The 13,976-nt window shown below is 35.5% G+C and overlaps 1 protein-coding gene across 1 annotated transcript in view; it reads left to right on the top strand.

The window, feature by feature from the left end:
- LOC145681571 (E3 ubiquitin-protein ligase SIAH1B-like) overlaps positions 1-10,946 on the top strand; it is a 73,993-nt gene extending 63,047 nt beyond the window's left edge. Inside the window, exons 2-3 of the mRNA XM_081753204.1 lie at positions 440-557; positions 9,086-10,946. Coding sequence (XP_081609330.1) covers positions 549-557; positions 9,086-9,868 — 792 coding nt within the window. The 5' untranslated portion in view covers positions 440-548 and the 3' untranslated portion in view covers positions 9,869-10,946. The remainder of the gene's footprint in view (positions 1-439; positions 558-9,085) is intronic.
- The last annotated feature ends 3,030 nt before the right edge of the window (positions 10,947-13,976 follow it).

Below are 13,976 nucleotides of genomic sequence, written 5' to 3'. Positions count from 1 at the left end.
CTATTGTTTTATTCATTATAAACGTATGGTGAATTAATATTTTATTTATAGTTACCAATGGTTACTTTATTGGTTAAAGCAAAAACAAAACAAGTATTTACTCAAACGGGAATCGAACCCGGGACCCTTTGCACATGAGTTACACACTTTACTCACTCTGCCACACTGTAAATTGATAATTTTGCGCGTCGTACGATATATGCGTCGAGTAGAAAACTTTTGAAGACGGCTTTTCTCCCTTATTTTTGCCCATTGCGCTCTCCCAGTTTGTAATATTAACTCTTTAGATGTGCACTACCTCCTCGCAAAAAATGACCCCGAAGTTCACTTACCAAAGTCTGCCTTCTCCTTGTTAGCCATCTTGTGATTTATAATTCTTGACTTCAATTGTAAATGTTTAGTTGTAAAAGTTACGTTTTCTTCCATGTTTATTTTGTAGATTTATTCTGGAAATTGAGACCCACGAAACGCAAGGAGGAAACTGTTGGTACTATTTTCAGACACCTGGCATAAGCTGATACTCTTCACGAGGACACGTCAACGGAGAAATGGCTGAGGTAACAGAACTCAATTAGTCTTTCTATTGTAGGAGTTGAGTTTTAGTGTTTCTCTGTCCTTATGCAACACTTGTCATGGGCACCCGAAGGTGGGGGCAGTGTGGGACTCGCCCCCTCCTTCTGGCTCACGAAAATGTATGCGTACTATAGCAAACCACATATATTAAATACCAGAAATACCAGACGTAATATACGAACCATGGAGATGCTCCCCCTAGAAAATTTTCTTCAGGCGCCCCTGAACACTGTGGTTACAAAACTCAAAAACACGCAGAGTCGCAGTACATAATGTAAAATCAACTCTCACAGTAGAATCAAGTCGTTCCCCATCACATTATTTCGCCTCCAAGAAAGCTAGACACTAGTGTGCCAACTGCCGATACAAAATTATTTTACTCACTCAGCTTGTTAAGTCTAATAATAATTTTCTAGGTAAATGCATTCGCGTAATATCTATCTACTGTTTCGTATGTAGTGTTACCAACGAGACGACAAGTGCGCTTTTAACCTAAGGTTGCCATTCTGCCCGGAAAATCCGGGACCGACACGGAATCGAGATCTGCGACCCGGTGTCCGGAAAATATTTATCGGGACGCTTAACCCTTTCACTGTGGAAGGCGATGGGGAAAAAAAAATCCCTAACCTGCGAATGTCGATTATAGTCGACGTGTTAAAATTTGTCTGTATCTTGGTTTTGTCGATTGTAGTCGCCAAAGGTTTTCTGTGTGGTTTCTATTGTTTATCGAAAACAATAGAACACAAACAAAAATGAACGGTACAACTTTGGCGACTACTCTTGACAAAGCCAAGATACGGACAAACAAATTTTAACACGTCGACTATAGTCGACATTCGCATGTTAAGGAAATTTTGTGAAAGGGTTAAATGTCTCGGATTTCAGCGAAGAACAAAGAAAGGGAATATTATAGTTTGCTTTTTATATAGGATTAGGTATAAGGAGCTTTACTGCATGTTTTGCGAGATTACTCGAAACTAAGCGAAATTCATGTTGCGGATTTTGATACTAGGCGCCTCATTTCTACTTACTTAGAACTATTTTATATTAAGTTGTTTTGTCTGTCATTCCGTCTTTCCGTCATCAGTTTATCCCCTCTTCCTGACCCACCTTCCCCTGAACTATATGATGAGTAAAATAATTTCAATAAAATTACAAAACTAAAAATCATAAAATCGTTTTTTTTTAAATAATAATAATAATAATAATAATAATAATAATAATAATAATAATAATAATAATAATAATATATTGTGCCACCCTAAAAACTAGTAAATAAGAAGTCGAAAAACGTTCAAGTTGGCTTAAACATTAAAATTTAAAAATTTACGTGAAGTGTTATATTTGTTTTACTGTATAACAGGAAATTTCCCAACTTTGAATGGGTTTGTTTTGGTTTTATTTGCTATTTTTCACGGAACGGGACAGGATTCATACTTGCGAAGCTTAAGCGCTCATGCACAGGGAAGTTCCCGCCATAAACTTTACTCATGCGGAGGTTTGCATCTATATTATGCCCATGTTGGAGAAATCCAATTAGACTACGTAGTACACACTTGGTGGGTGCTTTGATTGTACTCACGGTTAAGCCCGTCTACACGGATCTTCACTAAGGCCTGAATCCAGGCTACAACTTAACAGTGTTGCTTAACTCAAACTTCCATACAATTTAGTTTATCCTGAGGTTATGTAGGGGTCTCAGATGATCCTTAAAACTAGGTAGGTTTTACCACCAGAGCCTCTCGTGGTCGGTGTGTTAAACAGACAAAAACACTTGAAGAATGTTACGCACAGGGCAATCAACTGTCGTAATTGTAAATATTATTGTTTATCTATTTCAGAATATGAGTTCATCCGAAGATGAAATAGCCGTAGCAGTGATATCTGCTCCGTTGTTGAGACAAAATCCGCCCTCCCCCTCCCCCCAAAAAACGAAAGAGTAAAGATGAGCTGCTGGTCAGGGAGTGAATTCTTCGCCCCAATAATACACAGTAAAGCACCGTATTTTCAATGGTGAATAATGAACTACATGCAGAAGATTCTCATTCCTACAAAAAAAATCTGAATTCCACACGCTATTGAAATTTGGCAGCGAGATACGAACAAGAGGGAGTCTGTATCAGCTGAAAAATGGTCTGTAGATCCTTTTCATCCACCAGATTGTAGAAGTGAAAATCAAATGACTTGTCCACATATGTAAATGAGGACAGTTATCAGGCGTGGAAAGCTAAAATAAAGAAAGAGCAATTTCCTAGGTACTGAGTGTATCCGCTCAGCTCACTACCCACAAAACATGCCCACATAACCCATAAAGTAAACTTTAGCGCGCCCGGAGCTCCTCTCATGCACTACACCCGGAATTTCTGTATTGTGCCAGCATTGTAGAACTGTTCCCTAAAATTGCACGACGGACACACAACATTGATGACAATTAACTCTCATTGTGTCTGTTTCTGGTGCTGGTTTACTTTTCGCGTAACACACCTGAATTTTATGTTTATATGTGTAGAATTACCAGTGTAAAATTATTACAAATGCTTTACGACGGATAAAATAAGTGACTTTATATGAAAGATGCCTGTATAAAAACTATTTTCCACCGGCGGTGAATTTCTGCACAAATGTACGGAAGTTGTATTTTGTTTCAAACGAAACGCTACTTGTATGATACCATGACAAATGCTATTGAAACTCGTATCACTGCCAAAACCCATTCGTTTCCACTACTCTCGGTTATGCGGATACCCACCGTCACTGACGCACCCCCTCGCTAACACTCGGGCCCCCCAGCTTCGGTTAGATAGCATTCGTGCTTTTTAGTGGCGACCTAGCACAGGTTGTTTTGTGTTTTTTGGGCTGTAGTTTTTATGTATGCATCCGGACGCTGTATTTATAGGCAAATAGTAAAATAACTATAATTTTTCAACAATTGCTTATGATACCCCCTTGAATTTTAACTATGCATTGTGGATATTTTCATGTCGCCCCGCACAAATCATTTAGAAAACAATAAGAAGGAAATTAGTAAAGGAATTCTAATTTTTGAACAATTATTTCGAGTGGTGCGCCAAAAGTAAACCTGCACGCTTTTTTAAAACATGTTACATTTTTTGGTATACAAATTGCACAACATACTTAAATAAGCTATTTTTATTCTTTTAAAAGATTTAATTATATTTGTTCACACCTGTTCTGTTCGGGCAGACACTACTTACTTCACTGCATACCTTCTCTAAGGTCTTTATTCTTGCAGTTTTTTAATTTAATATAAATCGTGCTTCATATTTCTATTCATATTATTAATATTTCTCTTGTCCAGGCATCAGGGCCGGCCTTAAGCCGATTGGATCGATTGCTCCCAATCGGGCCCCGCGCCTATGGGGGGCCCGCGCTAGTGTCGGCTACTCTACTGTCCAGTCTAATCTACTCTACAGTGCCATTTTAACAGCATATTAGGGCCCAGAGCAAACAAGTATATTGTGGTTCCTATGATAATTTTACTCCTAATACGTGTAATTAATACATGCCATTCTGTTTGCGGGACCCTCGGCAAAGTGGCAATGGGTACCGTTAAGATAGCTCTGCTGCTCTCGTTATCAAGTACACACAACAACATATTGCAATACAGGTACATCCATGGACTCCACAAGGGGGTATGACCTCTGCCTAACAAGTAAATGAATAGTTTGTATTAAGTTTCCGGGCATAAGCAATTTATTTATTTATTTATTTATTTATTTATTTTTTGAATTTAACGCTGCAGTAGTTTCTTTATTTTTTTACGTTTACAACTTCTATTGCAAAAATATATATTATGTCCAGTAAGTATTCTGCACACCCCAAATACCCTTAACACTTCCCCAAATTTTCTTACACACACACACCCCTGGGCGTAAAAATATTGTTTTCTCTGAGTAAAAGTTCTTTGCGTTCTTACTGATTGTGTCATGTGATACTACCGTGAATACCGAGATGCTACCAAATAAATCAGCCTCAGTGCGACTTCTTTGCATATCACTTCTAAGTATAAAACCAGGGGACAAACTTTGCCTACTCCTCCGAAAAATCCCGTGGAAGTATTTCTTTTCAAATCAAGTCAGGAAAACCAGGGTGGATTGATTTAAATCAAGGTTTAAATCACTTGATTTTTTAAATAAAAATCGTTGATTTAAATCAAATTCCGAAATAATTTAAAGTGAAAATAAGTAAAGTCTGATTATGAAAGATGATAATCATAATAGAATGAGACTTAAATGTACAGTATGTACAGCATAGTATGAAAACAAGTGTCATGCAGAGGATGATTAGGGAAAATCCCGTTTTGAACGGGTAACAGGGCAATCCTGTTTTCTTCTCTTCGTAACATAGGGTTTATATTGTAAATCGTTAACTATTCCAACGGGGAAATCACCATCGACATTTAATATGAAGATTCTTTAGTGTGCGCGTCTATATATTTGTTCCCAGATAATAGGGTGTATTTAGAAGTGTCCTATCCTGTCTCCGATTTTTTTTTTAGATTTTATAACTTTAGGCAAAATTTATGTATTTCGTGCCGCAAGCTAGTTACAATTTCCTTAAAAATATGCCCCTGCCAAATATCAGTAACGTTTGTGGAAAATAAATGTCACTTTGATAAGCGTTGCTGTACTTTTTCCTTAACGCTTAACCTTTTAAATTATATCACCTATTTTTAGGTGATAGGATAAAATCTTTATTATTCGATTTAAAAAGTACCAATAAAGCTTTTTACTTCGTTTTTTCAGGAGTGAAGGCATTGTAGAGCACGTTACATATGGTTGTACGCCTCTGTGTCGAGACACAGGATGTGATAACGTCATAAATTTTAAAAAAATATATTTTTTGTTGTGCCTATTTTTATTATTTTTTGGCGGGCCTACATTTTGCCTTCAGAAGCCTGAAATTCTACACACTCGTTCAGTGCATCTTTAGTATTTTTCAGATGATTTTAGATCTCTGCGTGAAAACAGGGGGGTCCAGAGGGGCAAAAATATATTTTTAAAAAAGGACACTTTTAACAAAAAATAGCTTTCTTCACGATTTTCCCGCCTCAGATGGAGATATATGAATGGTACCATCTGAAAGGCTGTTCTATTCTGAAGAGAATGATGTGCGAACCATGACCTTAGGATAAATAGGGATGCCTCAGGAAACTGTTACCTGAGATCCTGTTTTATTCGGGAATCTGGAGTATTTGGGGATATTATTTTTCGCGGGCTTACTTTTGCATGTAGAAGTTTGAAATTTTGGACACTCACTCACTGCACCCCTTAGTATTTTTCAGATTTGTTTCAGATCTTTGCCTTTAAACAGAGGTGGTACAGAGGGATAAAAGTAAAAAAGGGGATATTCCTTAACAGAAAATATCTTTTTTCGTGATTTTCCAGCCCCAGATAGCCTACACGATGGAGACGTTTGAATGGAACCGTTTGAAACTCTGTATTATTGTGAAGAGAATAATGTAAAAATCATGATTCTAGGATAAATAGGGATGTGTGAGGAAATTTTTATATTACATCCGGGTCATCTGGGGGTATTGTGGGGACGTTCTTAGCTCATTGTTAAATATTTTTCTCACCATTACTATTCAAGATAGAAGCTTGAAATTTTGTACACATTTAGCACACCCTTAGTATTTTCCAGTTGATTTTGAGATCTGTGCGTTAACACAGGGGAGTCCAGTGGGGATCAAAATTTTTTTAAAAAAGAAAAAAAAATCAGAAAAAATCCCGACTTCTCTCAACATTTTCCGCTTCAGGGACATGATAGGGAAAATGTGAATGTTACCGTTTTAAAGGCTGTACTATTCTGAAGAGAACGAGGTAAGAACCATGATTCTATGATAATTAGGGATCATGCTTGATTGAAAGTCTATAATTTACCGCCCCCCCCCCCAAAAAAAAAAGTCATAATTTAAAGTTAAGAAACATCGTTTGGGATGGATATAGGTTAACGATTGGGGATTAATTCAAATTTCAACCCCAATACTTTCACTTAAATGGCATAATTGGCATTTAATACTAATTCGTAATGTTTTTCTTTAGTTCACGACTTGTATTATACGAGGAGAAAGATTTGATTTAAATCCAAAAAAATCGATTTAAATCCAAAAAATCATCAAAAATGATTTTTTTTTTTTAAAAATCATTTTTTTCCACCCTGAAGAAAACCGAATGTATAGTAGTGCGTACTGAATAGGTGGCTGCTTATGAAGATTTGTCTTCTAACTCGAATAATCCAATGGAAAATATGTCATCCATCTTCCATCAGTTCCTTAAGGTTTGTGATCTCATGACCATTTATTTCATTTTGTGTGCAGCCCATAACGATTTCAAGCTGATTATACCTTTCATAAGTAGCTTTCTACGATGTTTTCAATAGCGTACATTAAGTTTTCCTGATTTGAATTCTTTTCAAAAAGATACAGCTGTTAAGAAATCTTCGAACCAAAGAATTCATATCAATGTGCATTTCATTATGTCTTACGAATACCAACTTATGGAAACATAGACTTCACCACTGTATTTCTCATAAAATTCTAGCGCAATTTCATATATTACATGACCCCATTCCCATTTAAAAAAAAAAAAAAAAAACAGTCGAGCGAGATACAAGATGGCCGGCTTCAAGATGGTGGCCATGCTAAGCATACCCTCAAATAGATGTCTACTTCCTCCCAGTGTCGGTTAATGTGCTTTTGTTTTTTATTCCTTTACTCGTTTTACAAGTAAAATGAATTTTTCAATTACTCGTTTTACAAGTAAAATGAATTTTTCAAACTTGAAACACATTGTTATGGCTTATTCTGATCAATCAGGTTTTTGGCCACTGCGGGCGTCTTTAAAGACGGAAGTATTTCAAATTTTGCTTACGCTCTTTACTTGATTTAGACATCGGTAGGTGTAGACCCTACTTGTAAGAGAAGAAAACTATGGAATACCGGTACAGAACCTTTTTGAAAAAATGCGAGGCACAAGGATGAAATATGTATTGCAAAATTCATTCACTGTTTGCATTTCCATTTGAGTTATTTCTCTGAAAAATTAGCTGCCTTTAAGCAATGAACAGGGTGAATGTTTTCACCAGAATATTTTTACAGATGGGAAAACTTTATAAAGGGAAATGGGTTTAACCACTAGACCACCAGAGAGAGCGCAACATATATATATATATATATATATATATATATATATATATAGTGGCGGATCCAAGGGGGGCTATATCCCTCTTGACGCTCAGCTATACACTGGATAAAATGGGCTTCAATCCTGCTTTACACTGGATAAAGCGGCAAATTATGGTTTAGCCCCTTCCTTGATCATATCCTGGATCCGCCACTATATATATATATATATATATATATATATATATATATATATATATATATATATATATATATATATATATATATAGGTATACATATTGGTTCTAAAGACCTTGGAAGTTAGTTGGAAACCTACGGCCCCGCAAAATGTTCCCAATCGGGCCCCGCACCACCTAAGGCCGGCCCTGCCAGGCATCATTGTTTTGAAATTACAGCGAGAAATAAAGTTGAATGTCGTCAGGCGCTACTCTTTTCTGATTGGTAGTTGTATGGAAGTCCAGAAGAAAATAGAAACTGCTTCTATTTCTTCCAAGTCAGGATCCAAATAAAGACAGCAGAAAATTTCAACCTGACCTAAGGGCAACTTACCTCTCACACGATCGTTAAGTAAGGTCGTGAATTTTAGATCGTGAATCGTAGCCTTACTTCAGTCCCGTCTGAGACAGGCTTTATCATTAGAAGGAATGATGAGTGGAACATATCCGATACAGTAATTTTCTCTAACGTTGTCAACTGGCCGGTATTTCACCGATATGACCGGAGGGAAATATGTTATTTAAAAAAAAGTGTTCAGTTTTTTTAGGATGTATAAACAGCTATTTTTACGCATGAGCACTGCGCTGCTCAGTTTGTAAATTTGAAGGATAGTATTGATGCATCAAGCACAATCAACAGCGCAGTGCATTGGATTAATGAACTTGGCAACACGTTACGTCAGTCTCCCAAAACAAAAGCTAAATTTCATTATATTCAAGAACAAATTGCTTCTTATGGTGTTGTCTGTGTTGCCAGATCTTTACCTAACCACGGGATTGGATGTGACGTATTATTCGCATGCATCCACACTTATAGATAGTCATCGGCAATTGCATGTACAGGCTGAAGGATAGGTTTCGACTTCTTAAGAGAATATTCAGCTTCTGTACAACATTGTGTTGCCTGGAAGGGGGTTTGCATTGCGGAGTTCTACTCGTTAATTACATGACGTCCATTTTGTCACATATCCTATGTCGGTTGACATTCCTTTCCCAGTTTCAGCACCCTTAAGTTATATTGCTTTTCACTTTCCGTCAATACATATTTTAGATTATTTTGAGAGTTACATGGAAGCTATCACGTGCATTTTATATATATATATGGAAGCTACTACTGGATTTTTTTTTCTAGGTGAAACAACTGGACACTGACTGGACTATTGATAAGCTGTTAGCGATATTGTGGTCAAGTTTAGAATGTCCAATATGCCTGAATGTTGCCACTCCACCAATCATACAGTGCAAAAAAGGGCATCACGTATGCAGCTCTTGTAAGAAACAAGTTTCCGTGTGTCCTCTATGCAAGGAATCTATGGCTTGCACGAGGAATTATATAGCAGAAACTTTGACCAATAAAATTCCATTGCCTTGCACCTACAAAATTGAAGGATGTACATCAATATTCGTGATTGAAAAGAAGAAAGAACACGAAGAAATTTGCGAATACAGGCCGTACTTATGCCCAATCGAGAAGTGTAATGTTTTGCTCTTTCCACATATAATGCGTCAACACTTTTTGGGTTTAGATAGTCACAAGGACAAATTCTTCGAGAACAATACTGGTGAGTTCACCATTAAACGTAATGACACTGATAATGATAATTACTTGCTTCAATTTTCTGTGGGTTTGTTCACATTAAAATATTTGAAGAAAGGTGATGATAATTTGTCAAATACTTACTATATTGTTCAGGCAGTGACATCAGGTAATAAAGCAAATGATTTTGAGTGTGAATTGGAGTTAATAGGCGATGATTATCTGTCTTACAAAGGATTAATAAAATCTTTACGTACACCAATATCTGAAATCGTTGCTGAGAAAAGTTGTCTAATAGCCCCTGATTATATGAAATTCACATCCCTTCTCATCAAGATTCACACCAAGAAGAATGACTTGACGACCAAGTCTGTATAAGATGATTTTTATATTGTACGAATGTTCTGTTAAAAAAAATTGTGAAGAAAAAAATATTATATGTGCTTGCAGGTAAATGACCTAATCGTAAATCTGTATACCAAAATGCTAACTCAAACGTATGTAGTTCAGAACATATAACTGCATGTTTGTATAATCAAGTATCCTTTGCATTGCATCTTGAAAGATATTCACTCTTAGATTATATTCAAGCTGGTTACATATTTACTTCCTTTTAGTTTCACGAAAGTCAACCATATTTTATAAGAAGTAACTTTAAAAAGTAATAAAAAAAAAGAAGTAACTAATAAGTGGTTGTTGGAGTAAAATTATTGAACCAAGGTAACGTTGTAGCTAGATTTATAGGTTAAATGTCAATGTATAAACTTCTTTGTGTTTAAGGTATTATTTCCCGAAGTGTACTAAGCGAAGCATCGAATGTTCTCTTCATTTGTTGTTTTAGAAAACATATTTTATTTTATTTTTTAAGAAAGCAAGTTTGTAGGTGTCGAGGGAATAGTATTCAGACATTTGGAATATTTTCAAAACATGTAAAAGGAAGCAAAAATTTCATGTTGCAAAAAGAAGAAAACACTACTCTCCACTGTACAACTAATAATCATTTCTTGAAATATCTTATTACATTAATGTTAATATTAGGAATTAGTTATATTTCTCTATGCAAATGGTATTGGCGTTGAATTTTAATTAAACATATTTACTTATGATGTTTGTATCCTGCAAGTAACTTTTTCATATATTTGTTTCTCTAAATTTAATCGAAGTTAAATATTTACTATTGTAAATGTATGCGTAATTTAATTGCTTTTCTTTTTCTTCTTTTGCTGCTGTGTATTAATATTACGACGTTATTCTTGATGTAGTGTTAGAAATACATTGTAAACCAATGTAAATACTTTTAATTGTCCAGAAAAATAACTATGTAACCTGGCAGTAAACAGAAAATTATAGGTGGTTTCAAATCATATACAGGGTGGCCCATTTTAATCTTTCCACGGAAATATCTCGAAAACAGTTGAACATAAATGAACTGAACAAAAACTAAAATAGGAAAGCCATGGAGCAAATTGAATGATGTTGTCGCAGTGCCCCCCAGGGCCGCCTTTCATGGGGGCCCAAGCCCAACTTAGAAATTTTAAACGAAAATATGGGTCAAATGATACCTCGTTCGATAAATCTTCATACACTAAACAGCGTTGTAGCAAAATATTGTTCATATGGCTCACCGTTTTCAAAATGGCCGCCAAGACATGGTGCTTGTATCAGATAAAACGTCCAATACCACTAATATGAAAACGGTTGGAGATAAATGAACAGGATAAAACTCGTATAGGATATCACAGAGGGTATTTGCCATTCCACGCCTCGAGAATAATCCAACGGAGAAAAAGATTATTAAAGTATAAGTGACAAAATACTAAAGAGAAAATCTAATTCTTAGAATATTATCTTTCCGATCTCCCTCCGTAAGTGGCTGAAGCAGAAATGAATGGTAAAATCTCAAATGAGAACCCCTCTTTTACTTGCAATATGTATGGTTTGACTGAAATATTTGGGTGTACAAGTGACTGGTACTGTAATGAACCAATATTGTGCAGACGACTTTTGAGCAAAACCAACGTTTGTACACATCGTTCTAAAATTGCATTGTTCGAAAAATTGGTTTCGCATTTCAGTTGATTCATTTTTGCACAAATCATTGCCTGCAATCAAAATGGAAGGTACCATTTAACAAGAATTTTACCTACTTTTTTCCATTACAGACATCTATCTATATATATAAAAGAGAACGCACAAATCCTTTGTGAACTCATCACGCTAATACGGCTGAACCAATTTCTTTCATTTTTGGGGGGTTATTAGGATTTGGACCCTAGATGGTTTTTATCATATCACTTTAATTTTTAATTACCAGTGTCTTGAGATAATTGACCATTCAAGTGTCCATACGTACAAATCCTTTGTTATTAGTTCATCATAGGTAAAAATAAACGTATTTATATGCAACCCGCATGACCATGTGACTCGGCGGGTTAACATAAATGACAGGCGCTATAATTTTAACATTTACTGCAATTTGAAAGCGAAAAAGTAAAAATTATCTAAGTAACAAAGTTTATTGCGTTCCGGGGTGACCGCAGCGAAGCGGGGTGAACGCTGCTAGTTTCTTATAAAAACACATTTCAGGTAATTCTGTTGTGTAGATGCCATTTGCAAAAACTAAGGTTCTCTTTGCAATTTCACCGTTTATTCCCGTCCCGCATCACCTACTTACGGAGGACGTTGAAACGATAATTTTCTAGGAATTAGATTTCGTCCTTTGCATTATGGCACTTTTACTGTTATCATCTTCTCCTTTGTTGCTACGTGCAATGATAAATACTCTCTGTGATTTCCTATAGAAATTTTATTCTGTTCGTTCGTTATTATCTTCAGCCGTTTTCATATTAGTGATACTGGACGTTCTATCTGATACATGCACCATGTCTTGGCGGCCATTTTGAAAATGGTGACTCATATGAACAATCTTTTGCCACAACGCTGTTTAGTGTATGAAGATCTATCGAAAGAGGTATCACTTGACCCATATGTTCGTTTAAAATTTCTAAGTTGGGCCTGGGCCCTCATGAAAGGCGGCTCTGGGGGGCACTGCAACAACATCATTCGATTTGCCCCACGACTTTCCTATTTGAGTTTTTGTTTGGTTCATTAATGTTCAACCGTTTTCATATTAGTGCTACTGGACGTTTATCTGATACAGGTAACATATCTTGGCGCCATTTTGAATATGGTGATCGATATGAAAAATATTTTGCCATGTCGCTTTTTATTTTTTAAAGATCTCTCAAACGAGGTGTCACTCGCGCCATGTTTCCATTTAAAATTTTAAAGTTGGGCTCCGGGCCCCCTCTAAGAGCGGCCCTGGGGGCACCGCGACATCACCGTTCGGTTTGCCCTATGGCATTTCCTATTTTAGTTTTTGTTCAGTTCATTTATGTTCAATCGTTTTCCAGATATTTCCGTGGAAAGATTAAAATGAGCACCCTGTAATAAACCTTTTTGTAAGATGTATGTTCTACACAGGAATGTTAATATTCTGTGAATTTCTATCACACACAACATATTCTACCTCATTAAAGCGTTATCAACACTCAATCAATATACATGAGTTTTCCTCTTTTATCTTTATCTTCTAACTATATATATATATATATATATATATATATTAGTTTGTTTAAGTTTCTAAGAGTTTAGAATTGTTTATCATTTGATAATCATTTATAGAAACTAGTGTTATGAAATACGTGATTTTCTATATTATATATGCTAAAATATTAATATTGTAAATTATATATCAATATATATCAAAATTAAATAGAAGGTAATATTCCAAGTTTTCGGTAAGAGAAATGATTTATACTGTATTGTGTAATTCATTACTGGAATTCAAAATATGAATAAAGTACATATGATTATTATCATAGATATTTTCTTAGTAATTACTTAATGAAAATTACGTAGATTTCAGCATTTGTTAATGCTAAAATCATTGAGAAATGATTCTCATCCGTAACCTACTTTTTTTTTTCAGATTTATCTTGTTTGTATTCTGAATGGCCCCTGCTTCCCTATTTGCCACAATCTATTGCTTTTCAGTATATTACCCTGTACTCCGAGTATATACGGTAATAATGTTCTGCTACAATATGCTATAATCTTAGTATTATGTATTTTTAAAATTACAAATTGTTTTCTGCTTCTCATTAACGATTTTCAGCTGTGCTCGTTAAATAATATAATAGATTTAAATAAATCTGTTTCTATGTGCAAAAAGAACAAATTTGAACCTTCTGCGCAAATGCTTCTCGTCAGTACTGCAATATGCATATCTAAATATTGGTTATAATGTACCCACAACCTGAACGTAACAGTGGTTGAAACTCGCCTACATGATATTTTCTATGGCAATTTTACAGTGTGATACGTAAATTTATTATCAATTGAAAACTGGCAAATGCTTAACATGTGTATAATGTTTCATGAAAACTTTCGTTATTATATTGTGCTATTGTCATAGCAGTTAGAA

This window comes from Thermobia domestica, chromosome 3, assembly GCF_964235325.1.
Source record: "Thermobia domestica chromosome 3, izTheDome1.hap1.1, whole genome shotgun sequence".
Classification (NCBI taxonomy): domain Eukaryota; kingdom Metazoa; phylum Arthropoda; class Insecta; order Zygentoma; family Lepismatidae; genus Thermobia; species Thermobia domestica.
This window is presented reverse-complemented; position numbering and strand designations above follow the sequence as displayed.